This window comes from Neofelis nebulosa (assembly GCF_028018385.1).
Source record: "Neofelis nebulosa isolate mNeoNeb1 chromosome Y unlocalized genomic scaffold, mNeoNeb1.pri SUPER_Y_unloc_1, whole genome shotgun sequence".
Lineage (NCBI taxonomy): Eukaryota > Metazoa > Chordata > Mammalia > Carnivora > Felidae > Neofelis > Neofelis nebulosa.
The window spans coordinates 231382-245274 of NW_026691917.1; the positions used below are offsets into that span (position 1 = coordinate 231382).

The 13893-nt window shown below is 39.1% G+C and overlaps 1 protein-coding gene across 5 annotated transcripts in view; it reads right to left on the minus strand.

Annotated features, from left to right (window-relative positions):
• LOC131503576 (lysine-specific demethylase 6A-like) overlaps window positions 1–13893 on the minus strand; it is a 195246-nt gene that overhangs the window by 104515 nt on the left and 76838 nt on the right. For all 5 annotated transcript variants that reach the window (XM_058715028.1, XM_058715026.1, XM_058715027.1 and 2 more), the window contains exons 5-6: window positions 1649–1707; window positions 22–142 (exon numbers count right to left, since the gene is read on the minus strand). In XM_058715028.1, the coding sequence (XP_058571011.1) occupies window positions 22–142; window positions 1649–1707 (180 nt within the window). The remainder of the gene's footprint in view (window positions 1–21; window positions 143–1648; window positions 1708–13893) is intronic.

The window sequence follows — 13893 nt, forward strand, 5'->3', positions numbered from 1 at the left end:
GGAAAAACCCAAGCTACCTACCTTTAAACTAGATTCATAGTCTGTGTTCACTTTGAACATAAGCCCAAGTCGCAAATGAATTTCCTTGGCTCGACAAAAGCTGGGATCAACATAAAGCACCTCTTGAAATGCTTTAATTGCCCTGAAATAAAGACAAAAGAATCTAAACTTTTAGTATTTATATGTATTTTCCTTGGCACTTCAGGAAACATTCCTGTTACACAATTCTGACAGAAATTACAACTTTCTGAAAATCTTATGAACATTTTTAGATTAGAAAAAGATATGGAAACTCAATCGTTTCCATATTCACATTCACAGATCATTCAACAGTAAAGGTTTAATAACATTTTCAGTGACAATAACCGCTTTTTAAATTTTTCTGAAGCATCTCAGACGGGGACAATAGGAAAGGTTTTAAAAGGCCAAGAGGGTAAGAGTGTTAATCCTCATTCTATACTGCTCTAGAAAGATCTACATTTAGAAACTTCACTTGCCTATCACATGTTTAGATTCTACCTGTAATCTATTAGTATAATGTAATATATATAGGGCTGGTATTTATTTCTTCCAGATGGAATTCCTGCAGTACAGTCTTTTCTGTAAACTATCTTACCTCAATAGGAATGCAGTACCTAATCTACTTCCACCTTCATTTGTCTATCACTTTATCTTTGTCTAATTCTATATCTTCTTATTTGCTCTTTTTAAAAATTCTTGATTACTAGTAGAGAAAATCCAAATACGCTGGATAAATTTTGAATATTTTTTAGTATTTGAACTATGTAAATTATTACTTCCTCAAAAATGAGTAATACATGAGACCCCCCCCCAAAAAAAAAAGTCCACTGACCACTGACTGAATACTGTAGGGGTTAGGGGCAACACCCACAGCAACAAGAAAATCCAGCTGTAACTTTTTACCCCCCAAAACCTTAATTATTAATAGCATACTGTTGCCTGGAATCCTTATCGAAACCATAAAAATTCAATTAACACGTATTTTGTATATGTATCACAAAATACATTCTTATAATAAAGTACAGAAAACAAAATGTTAAGAAAATCATAAGGTAGAGAAAATACACCTAGAAGCAACAAAATATATCATGTAAAGACCACCTGTGCAGTTCAAACTTGTTTGTTCAAGTATCAACTGTACTGTATTCTCTAAACTCCACAAGGGTCACTATTTAGAATCTTACGTGTTTCCAAAGTCAATTTCCTCTTACCAAAAAAACATACAGATACCACGTATACCATAAATAAGGACAAAGGAACACACTATGTCTTTAGTAAGTCATTTTGGTTATGTTCCTACTTCTAAAGTTGTGTAGTTTTATATGCATTTATTACAAAATTTATTGCAAAATTTACTGCAGAGCATTTTAAAAGGTAAGGGTTTTTTGGAAAACATATAGACATCACTTTAAGATAAATAATAAAAATTTACATTCATCTCACAGAACTAAACAATGTCATACACAAATTAAAGCAGTATTTTCCACCTGTACTAATTTATCTCTTCTGATTTCATGTTCTTATCTTCAATTTAAGGGGATCCACAAGTTATCATAGCTATGTGGAAGTATTTTTCATACACACATTCACACACACGTAAGTGGAAACATGGTTTAAATCAACTTACCAGTGAAATGCATTGTAGTAGAAGTAAACCAAACCAAGGCCGTATAAAAAGGCAGCATTCTGTTAAAAAAAATTTTTTCATTGTAAAAGTTTTTACAGCTGTTTCCTACTTATTAGAAATCTGGTACATTATGTTTTTATGTTCTGAAAATTCTACCATACATTACATAATACACTTAAAACAATGAGGTCATTCAGTAACATGCAATTCAGAAAAGCCAAACTACTTCAAGTATTTTCAATTTTGAGGCACCTAGGTGGCTCAGTCACCTCAACATCTGACTTCGGCTAAGGTCATGATCTTATGGTTCATGAGTTTAGGACCCTATCAAACTCTGTGGTGACAGCACAGAGCCTGCTTGGAATCCTCTGCCCACCCCCCCCCCCCACCCCCATTGTCCTCCTCCACTGCTCACTCTCTTTCTCTCTAAAAGAAATAAACATTTAAAAGAAGAAAACAGGTATTTTCACCTTCTTTTTAATGAAGCCCAAAATGAAAACATGAAACTTACATTCTTAAAGCTTATGTGAAATCACACAAAAGAACAAAGCAGGAGGTGTAACACTTCCTGCTACAAACTACAGCATATAAAACCAGTATGGTATTGGCATAAAAATGGAACTATAGGCCAAGAGAACAGAATAGAGAGCAGAAAATTAATCCCCCACATTTACAATCAACTATTTCTCAATCAGGGAGCCATGATCATCTGAACATCTGATGACAAAAGGACTGTGTCTTCAAAAAATGGAGTTGAAAAAAATGGATAAATATATGCAGAACTATGAAACTGGACCTATTTCTTACAGTACTCCCCCAAATTAATATGAAATCAATTGAAGACTTAAACATTATACCCAAAACATAATACCCTAGAACTCCTGGAATAAAATTTGGAAAAGCAGCTCCTTGACAGTGGTTTTGACAAAGATTTCTTGGGTTGACATGAAAAGCACACACAAGTAAAAATCAACAAGTAGGACATTAAATGTAAAATCTTCTGAACAGAATAATTAAAAACATGAAAAGAATGGGAGGTAATTTCTGCAAACCACGTATCTTGTAAGGAGTTAACAACAAAAAAGAATCTAATTAAAAATGGGCACAGGAAGTAAACATTTTTCCAAAGAAGAAATTTAAATGGCCAAAACATAAACAGATGCTCAACATCTAATCATCAAGGAGGTACAATTCAGTAACACAACAACATACCACCTTTACACCTCTTTGAATGGCTATCATGAAAACGTCAAGAGATAACGAATGTTCACAAGGATGTAAAAAAAGGAAACCTAGTACACTGCTGATGGAAATATAAATTGGTTCAACAATTATGGAAAATACAGAGGTTGTTTACAAAAATTAGAAAGAGATCTACCATATGATCAAGCAATTCCACCAGTGTATATTTATCCAAAGAAAATGAAAATAGGGTATTGAAAGGACATATACATACTCCTGTGTTCAGTGCACATTATTCACAAGAGCCAAGATATATAGAAACAACCTAAGGTACCATCAACAGATGAATAGATAAGTAAGATGTTACACACACACACACACACACACACACACACACACACACACAGCGCAATACTATTCAGCCATAAGAAAGTACATCTTCCCATTTGTAACAATGTAAGTGGTAAGTAAAAACAAGCAGAAAAACGGAAAACCAGTAAAAACTGTCAGAAAAAAACCCAGCACTGCATGGTATCAATAACATGTGGTATCAAAAAAGCCAAACTTGGGGCGCCTGGGTGGCGCAGTCGGTTAAGCGGCCGACTTCAGCCAGGTCACGATCTCGCGGTCCGTGAGTTCGAGCCCCGCGTCGGGCTCTGTGCTGACAGCTCGGAGCCTGGAGCCTGTTTCGGATTCTGTGTCTCCCTCTCTCTCTGCCCCTCCCCCATTCATGCTTTGTCTCTCTCTGTCCCAAAAATAAATAAAAAACGTTGAAAAAAAAAAAAAAAAAAAAAAAAGCCAAACTTGGGGCGCCTGGGTGACTCCGTCGGTTAAGCGTGCGACTTCGGCTCAGGTCATGATCTCGCGGTCCGTGAGTTCGAGCCCCACGTTGGGCTCTGTGCTGACTGCTCAGAGCCTGGAGCCTGTTTCAGATTCTGTGTCTCCCTCTCTCTCTGACCCTCCCCCATTCATGCTCTGTCTCTCTCTGTCTCAAAAATAAATAAACGTTAAAAAAAAATAAAAATAAATTTAAAAAAAAGCTAAACTTGTTAAAACACAGAGTAAGTGATGGTTATCACAGGAAGACAGGTGAACGGCATAGGACAGGTTTTATTTCAAACTACCAGTGGGTAGAAAGACAACCGCTAGAAATCTACTGCACACACATTTCAGCAAACACAGAGAACCATACTGTATTATAATCAACAAACTTGCTAAGAGACAAAAAGACTTGCTCACTATTCCAACCAGGGTGCCTGGGTGGCTCAGGCGGTTAAGCATCTTACTTCAGAAGCTCAGGTCACCCTCTCACGGTTCATGAGTTTGAGCCCCACATCAGGCTCTGTGCAGACAGTTGGGAGCCTGCTTAGGATTCTCTCTCTCTGTGTGTCCCTCCCCATCTCATACTCTCTCTCTCTCTCTCTCTCAGAAGTAAACATTTAAAAAAATTTTTAAAAAGGAATTATTCCAACTACCAAGAAGAAATAATAAAATAATACAAATTAAAATAATACATATATAAAAAATACAATACAATATATACATACATGAAATATACAATACATATATAAAAAAATAATACAAGTACAAGATAATACAAAGTGAGATACTAACTATTGCTACAATGGCAATCATATTACAATATGTATATATGAAATTAACATGTACATCTTAAATTTACAATGTTACAGATCAAATATTTCAACAATAAAAATAAATTTAAAAATGACCAGTATGTACTTGAAAAGATGTTCATATCATTACCCTTCACAGCAATGAAAACCGAAATCACAGCAAGATATCTCCACCTACCTAAGATGGCAAAAATAAAAAAGACAATAACAAGTACTGACAAGGTTATGGAGAAACTAGTACTGTCAGAGATAATCATATGGGTCAATGCAAAAGGACACCATAAAGACTTACAGGGATCTCTTGTTGTCAGTTTTACAACTGTTTTGAAGATTAGGTATAATTTTCTACAAAATATATAATTTATGAAATTCTCTCTCTGTATAATTCAGAAACAAGTGAGGTTCAGAGGATTTATAATTTGTCAAAGTGTCTGTCACAAACCCTAGTTTCATGTGATCATCAATAACAACTCTATATAATGTGTCTGTGTTAAAGAAAAAAAGATGTGGCTGAACGTTACCAAGATGATGACAGAGATAGCAGACTCCTGACATTCCCTCCTCCCAGGGTTGGACCAAATATACAGCAACACGTGGATTAATTCCCTAAGTGAAATTCAAAACTTAGCTGAGTGACTCCTACATATCAGGCAGTTGGTAAAATATCCTCATCAAAACAGGCAGGAAGACCAAGACAGTCTTATACCATAAACCCCACAATTACCCTCCTAATTCTGCCTTTAACAATCACAAGTCTTCTCCAACTTCAGTCTTCTCCATGAGGAACAAAGTGTTTGGACCACAAACTTATGCGCCCAACTTTTAAGACTGCCACCTAAAATCACCAAGGTCTGGAATTTGACATTCATGAGTCCCTCAGGACCATTGCCAAAAAAAGGAAGGAAGGAGAGGGAGGGAGGAGAGGGAAGGGAGGGAGGGAGGGAGGGAGGGAGGGAGGGAGGGAGGGAGGGGAAAGAAGGAGGGAGGGAGGGGAGGGAGGGAGAGGAAGGGAGGGAGAGGGAGGGAGGGGAGGGAAGGAGAGAGAGGGAGGGGAGGGGAGGGGAGGGGAGGGGAGGGGAGGGGAGGGGAGGGGAGGGGATGGGAGGGGAGGGGAGGGGAAGGGGAGGGGAGGGGAGGGGAGGGGAGGGGAGGGAAGAAGAAAGAAGCACTTGTTAAATAGGCTATGAGTATTTCCAGACCTACTTTTAAAAGAGAGAAGGAGAAAGACAAAGACAACAATAGGAAATGTATAACTTCTCCAAGGAAAGGAACAGAAATTATGTGTTTGTAATTAGACATGCTACAGCCAGATCAGGAAAAACTGGCTCAGCATCCAAATTCAGCTCACCGTATTTTTACGTGGCACTGCAGACCTAAAATAGGGTTTACATTTTTACGAGTTTACTTACAGAAGAAAGTAAGTGACAGAAACCAAATATAGCCAATAAAACCTAAAATGTACAGACAAGTCCATTAAAATAAATTTGTGAACCTCCAAAGTTAACAATTTTTGAACTTCTGTTCTTTAAAATATATGAAGGGGCGCCTGGGTGGCTCAGTCGGTTGAGCGTCCGACTTCAGCTCAGGTCACGATCTCGCGGTCCGTAAGTTCGAGCCCCGCGTCAGGCTCTGGGCCGATGGCTCAGAGCCTGGAGCCTGCTTCCGATTCTGTGTCTCCCCCTCTCTCTGCCCCTCCCCCGTTCATGCTCTGTCTCTCTCTGTCTCAAAAATAAATAAACGTTTAAAAAAAATTTTTTTAAATATATGTAATGATAAAAAGTAAACTGCTAAAATTTGCAATAAAATTTTAAAAATAGTTCAAAATTAAGAACTAAAGATCTACCTCAGAATAAGGCTTGTACATTTCACTGCAGAGGCTTAAATAATGTCACATTAAGGATCCTCACAGAAACAGAACCAACAGGGAGAGGAAGTAGAGGGAGTGTATGTACATCTGTGTGTGTGGTTTATTGTAAGGATCTGACTGAATGCACGTTGACAAATACAAAGATCTGAATAGTCAAAGTTAGAAACAGGAAAGTTGATGTTTTAATTTAAGTAAAAATGCAGGAAGCTATGGATGTCCCAGTTCAAAGACTTATTCACAGGATGGTCAACTTTTCTATAGTAGATAGGGCTTGAACTGATAGAGACCCATCTACACTAAGGAGGCTAATCAGCTTTAGCCAGTATATTCATGTGTTAATCTAATCCCAAAAAACTTCAAAGGCATATCCAGAATGTTTGAATAAATATTTGGACCCAATCAAACAGGGCCACCAGATAAAATTAACCAAAACGAGTCCACAGGCACACATACATCATACATATATCCTTAAATCATATGTAATCTCTAAGAAAAGAAAGAAAAAATAAAAAACACAAGTGTCTAATTCTGAAGCCTAACATGATACAATTATTGTGCATACAACCAAAATCAGGGAAGCTCCTTCTCCAGAAGGGGACAAAAAACTCTCAGCAATACAATCACTTCTTGATATCCTGTAGTTGAAACACTATGATACAATATCAGTAAGCAGTACATTACATCATCAGAGAATATGAAAAGGAAGAAAAAAATACATGCTTTACACACACTTGACAAAGTCCTCAGTGCTGTAGTCATGGCCATACCTGGTATTTGTAACCACCTTCTTCCATTAATCATTCGGTAGTCCCTTTGCAACCAGAAAAGTGCTTCAACTCATCATCTTTCTTTAACTGCTAGGGTTATACCAACCATTCTTGAAAGGTCTGGGCCATTACTATTCCACCCTTGACTATGTTTTTGCAGTTTTCCATTGACCTTATATCATAAGGCATAGTAATTTTAAGAGATGCTTTAAGGGATACACTGTACTGCACACAAACTCTTTCTTACATGCAGGAGTAAATTTCCCCCTGCATATCAAGATGAATCACCACAACAGAAAAGAAACACCTTTTCTTGCCTGTTAATTCAAATTGAGGAATAAGGAGTCCAAATAGCCAGGCAGCAGTCTCAACTTTCAGTTTTATAGGAACTAGGAACATGCCTCCTTTTGGCACTAACACTTATTTGCCACCAGACCATAAGGTCATAGAGAAGGGAAACCAAAATTTTGAAGGTAATACTTAACTGGTGCCAAGATAACATCATCAGGGTGCAACACAGGTGATACCAGTCTTCCCCCTCATGAGAAGAGCAACTTGCAAGTATCCATAAAGAAGATGAAAACCCAAGAATATAGGGGTAAAGATTAAAGCACATTCTTGAACCACAGAGACTGAGAAGGATGCATTAGAAGCTCAGAAGGCACAATTACACTACTAGGCATTTATCCACGGGATACAGGTGTGCTGTTTCAAAGGGGCACATGCATCCCAATGTTTATAGAAGCACTATCAACAATAGCCAAAGTATGGAAAAAGCCTAAATATCCATGGATGGATGAATAAAGAAGATATACATATATATACATGTATATATACACATACATATGTATACACATATACATGTATATGTATATACACATACACGTATATATTACATATATATGTATATACACACAATGAATGGAGTATTACTTGGCAATCAAAAAGAATGAAAGCTTGACATTTGCAACTATGTGGATGGAACTAGAGGGTATTACACTAAGCGAAATTAGTCAGAGAAAGACAAATATCTATGACTTCACTCATGAGGACTTTAAGACACAGAACAGATGAAACTAAGGGAAGGAAAAATAATAGAAAAACGAGGGCAGGGCAGGGCAGGGCAGGGCAGGGCAGAGCAGGGCAGGGCAGGGCAGGGCAGGGCAGGGCAGGGCAGGGGAGGGCAGGGCAGGGGAGGGGAGGGGAGGGGAGGGCAGAGGAGGGGAGGGGAGGGGAGGCTGAGCCAACTGAGTTGGCTGAGTGGCTGAGTTGGTTCAGTTTGGCTGACAGCTCAAAGCCTGGAGCCTGCTTCAGATTCTGTGTCTCCTCTCTCTCTCTGCCCCTCCGCTGCTCATGCTGTCTCTCTCTCTCTCTTAAAAGTGAATAAATGTTTAAAAAAAGAATTTTTTAGAAAAATTACCAGCTAGAAGAGCAAAAAAAAAAAAAAGGGGTGAAAAGGAGTTATGAAACACCATCAAAAGGAAAACATAAAAGCATTTTGTAAACCCAGGTACAAAAGAGAAAAACAAAGAGAAAGAAAATATATTTAAAGCAATAAATGCTGAAAAGCGGATATATATGGAGACATGAACATCCAGACTAATGAGGTACAAAAGAACCCAAGAGATTCAACCTAAAAGGGCCAGCCACATCAACACACATTATAATTAAAATTAAATTGTCAAAAACAAAAGAGAATTTTGAAAACACTGAGGGAGAAGTGACATTTCACATACAAGGGAACACCAATAAAACTACAAGGAGATGTGTCATCAGAAACTTTCCAGGGCAGAAGAGGATATATTTAAAATACTAAAAAAATTGTCAACCAAGAATGCTATACTAAACAAAGCCACCTTTCAGAATGAAGAAGAGAAAATGCTTTTCCCCAACAAAAACTAAGAAACTTCATCATCACTATACCTGCCTTACCAGAAATCCCAAAGTGAGTTTTTCAAGAGGAAATAAAAAGATGCTAATTAATACCATCATAAAAACGTATGAATGTACATGTAAAATTCACTGGGTAAATGTAAATATACACTCAAATTCAGACTCTCTTAATATTGTAACAGTAATATATAATTCATTTACAAGTCTAAAACAAGTCTAATTTAAAAAACATTAAGTGTTAAAAAAAGTTAAGTGCAATAGTTTATTATTGCATAAACAATTTAAGAATATCTTAACTGTAACATCAACATGTGAATGGGAAAGAAAAAGATGAAAAGTTTGTATGCAAAGTTACCAGATAAAACAATGTTATAAATAAAAGATATTTTATGTAAGCTTCCTGGTAAATACAAAGGAAAAACTTGTAGTAGTGATATAAAAGACTACTATAAAAAGTCAAAGCATGTCAGCACCAAGTAATCTAATCACATAAAGAAAACACCAAGATATAAAAAGGAACAAAAGCTTTACATTACATCCAGAACACTAAAATGGTATTTGTAAATCCTTACCTATCGATAATTAAACAGAAACTGATACAATAAACATAGAATGCCTGAATACATTAAAAAAAAAAAATCCAGTGATATGCTGCTGCCTAAGATACACAGGAGAGTGAAGGAAGAGAAAAAGATTATCTGTAAGGTAACCAAAAGAAGGCAGTAAGAGCTACATTTGTATCAGACAAAAAAAAGATTTCAAGGTAAAGACGGCCAAAAAAGGTCAAAGGTCACTAGTAACTGCACGCGCGCGCGCGCACACACACACACACACATACACACACACACACACACACACACACACACACACACACACACACACACGTGTCACTATATCACAATAATTGCAAGTTACTTATGTATCCACCACCAGAACACCTGAACACAAAGCAGATCACCTCAGAATTAAAAGCAGAAATAAATACTAGTGCCTGGCTGGCCCGGTCTCAGGATTATGGGTTTGAGCCCCATGGTGGGTGTAGAGATTACCTCAAAAATAGAAGTTTAAAAACTAATTATAAGAAATTAAAGTAGAAATGAATACCAATACAATAAAAGTTGTGACTTTAATACCCTACTCTGGACAACAGATGGATCACCCAGAGAATTAAAAGGGACACAGCAAATTAGAACAATAACAGACAACACATGAACCTCACAAACATATATGAAACATTTCATCCAACATGGTCAGAATATACATTCTATTCAAGCACACATGGAACATCTTCTGGGATAAATCACATGTTAGCACATAAAACAAGTCTCAAATTTAAGAACAGGTGAAGTCTTATCTTCTCAGACTACAATGAAAGGTATGAACTCAGTAAAAGAGGATCAACAGGAAAATTCACGAACATAGGGACATCAAACACACTCCTGAAGAACCAATGAATCAAAGAAATTAAAAGGGAAATTAAAAATTGCTTGAGCCAAATGAAAATCAACACACAAATATATAAAGTTATGTGACAGAGCAAAAGTAGTTCCAAGACAGAACTTTATGGCAAACAAATTTCAGTTGTATTGTTTACTTTAGCAACCATCTGAAAAAGAAAAGCCCACTGGAAAATTGATAAGGAAAGCAAAGGCAAAAGGCATGTAGCTGAATTTAAATATCCTAACAGCTTGCAGCCCACACTGATAGACACCTGAAACATGCAGAGTGTGACCCTCCCTAGGAACTCATGCCTCAGTGCCTTAATGTTGTTTTATTAAAGACTAAAAGTAGTATCTTCACAGCAGCTAGCTCCTCAAAGTCCTGAACACTTTCCTTCCAAATTCCTTAGAGATTTAGGCTACCCTTAACCTCCATTAATTTAATAGTATATAAACAGCTATTCCTCACAATCCCAGTGCAGCACTTTCTGCCCACAGTGTAGCAGGATTCTTAGTCTTGACACAGAGGCTTTCCTTTCCAGGAAGCAACTTTATTCATGCCAGCACTGCTCAGTTGGGTTCATATCCGAAGAATTGAGCCCTGAATGCCACATGGCATAGTTTTTTTTTATACATTTTCTATTTCCTTGTCTCCCCTATATGGTAACACACAAACATGCAGTCTGATTAAGTGGTCCCACGTTACAGGGTCTGAGGGATGCTGTCCCATACACATATGGCCAGGTTGTCTTGAGGTTATTTTTTTTTCCTCCCCTTACAGAGTGGACCCTACCATATTCCCCTCTTTGATGCTCAGACCCCTCTACTTTTGGGTTAAAGAGCATCATCATCTTGGTTCAGAGGTTTATATTTCCAAAACATCATTACATGAGTGGCCATCTTTCCTTCAACCATGGCCTCAATGAGACTGGAGACAGACTATACAACCAGGAAAGCTAAGCAGGGTAAGAGCAAGCACCCTCCCAAAATTAGGAGGATAATTCCCATGAGGGTTTTGAATCCCCCCCTCCAACCCCCAAGTTAAAAACCATCTTCCAAATTCTCCCTGGGGTTCCAACCATTCCAGGTCTGGAGGGGGATATGAGCAATTCTTCTTCAATCTGTGATCTCCTCTATGACTTTTCCCTCATCAACTACCTGTAGGCACCAGAGGCTCTGTTTAAATTTTCCACAAACACCTCCCTCAGAAACAAGCAAGTTATCTAAAGCCAAGTGATTTTGACAGAGGGCACTGAGTATTTTGGTTCGCTGCTCAGCAAGAACTAATGGCAGTTTCCTTCGTTATAATTTCTACAACTGCTTGCAGTCTGATTGTGCGGTTTAGCACATAAAACGGAGTGCGGTAGCCCCAGAACCCGTCCTCTGCACAGGTGACAGGACCATAATATTAGATTATACACTTGGGAGGCCCCTCATCTTTACAATCGCCAATTCACAAGGCATACCACTTCCTTTAAGTCTCCCTATCTCTGTACATTTGAACTCCCAGATGTTCCCCCCTAGCAAGACGGAGCAAGAAAAACAGATGGACAGATAGCGCCCAGCACACATGATCCTGACATGTATAGGCTGTTTCCCCACATATCCAGTATAGTCCAAATGGGGCCTGTCATTTAATGGCTGCGTCTATGTTGTCCCAGGCCTGTCAGAGATGAGAGAAGTCAGACAAGGGGTAGTGTCTCACTGGAGATGACCCGGGGACACCCAGCATTGAGTTTTCCAGGTAGTTGAATTATAAAACCTTTGGCCCAGGCAAGCTAAGTTTCCAACAGGGATGGTGAACTTTTTTCCCCACAGGCCAGACAGTTCTTCCTAATGACTGAGGTTTTGAGGAGCCAAATCCTGGTAATGGAACTGGGGTATTTTGTTCCATTATAAAGCTTGCAGGAATCTAATTTCCAGGCCCCCCATGGTCACTGATCCCCCATCTTGGTTCCCCCACACACATAGCATGAAGACACTTTAGTGTCTAGGGTATAGTCTCTGCCAGGACTAGAAACAAGTTCCTTGCTGGGACTGAAATGGGAGGGGGCTACCTCTTATTTCTTTGTAGAAGGAGTGGAAGAACTTGATGGGCTGTGATTGAAGCAGTGGTACTGACTCTTGAAATATAGCACAGTCCCTGGGTAATGGGAAATAACGTTAGGAATTCCCTGAGCCTGCAATGATGGGTTAACAAGGCATAAAGAATTACAAAGCCACAGGATGCTCACACCCAAGTTTGGGTAAACAAGATTAGGTAAACAGGGCAGGGCAAAGGCCCCAGTATAGAGAAGGTGGAGCAGAGGCTCCAGTATAGAGAGGGTAGGGCAAAGGTCCCAATACAAAGGTATATGAAATAAATAAGATTAGGTATGCAGGGCAGATACAGCCCCCCGCCCGCTGCCCCCCCCCAATTTAGTACTAGAGCAGAAAGCTGCTTTCACAGGAAAAAAGGACCAAATTAGGTAAACAGGTAAATAGGGCTACAGACTGCAGCAGGGTAAAGGGAGCTGATAAGCAAAAGAAAGATGCCTTGTTGACCCTGGAGTTACGTGCACTGTTTTTCTCCTCCCCTAGACCAGTTTAGGTAAACAGAGGTGGTGCCTCACATCTGCTGTAAACAACCTTCCACCTGGATGCCCGGGCGCCAGGATTTTGTTTTGTGTTAACGAAACCCCCAACCCTGCATATCTTCAAGATCCCCTTTCCCTCACATCCATGAGTTAATGTTCACAGTTTAATTGTCTCTTTGTGCACGTCCATCACCATGTTTATAAGCCCTCTGATCCCAATAAAAACAGAGCAAGGACCCTTAATCGGGGCTCTTGTCTTCTCCTGGACATCAGCCATCTCTCATATTTAAATCCTGCACCCCATTTTCTTGCTAGACAAAAAAGGACTCTACACCCCGAGTCTACAACAGATGGTGACCCTGATGTGACAGAAGAAAAAAAAAAGGGGACTACAGGCCAACATGGCAAGGGAGCCCATGTGGCCAGGAGGCAGTGGGACACAAGGAACGCAAGATGCTGCAGAACAATTAAGGAGCTCCAAGAAAAAAGAAAAGAAAAAAATGCACTGGGTACAGTCTCTTCCTGATGAGGTAAAGGATAAAGCGAAACCATATTAGGATTCCCTGCCAAGGAACTTTTTGAGAGATCTATCATGGGAAAACTCCCTAGCCCCTGAACAAAAGCGCTATATGTGAATTCTTCAGTCCCTAGGAGAGACAGCAGGGGCCACTCTAAATTATAAGACACTCCTTAGATTATTGCCTGTCCAACAAAATTGCCCTTGGTTCCCAGAACAAGGAATTTATGGACTTGACGAGTGGGAATGAGTAGGGAAAACACTGAAGGTCAGGCATTCTGAAGGGGCTAATGTCCCCCTGCAGTAATCCGCATCTGGTCCATCATCTGCACTGCCCTTCCCTCCTTGAGCTTGAACACTCCAGGTGTTT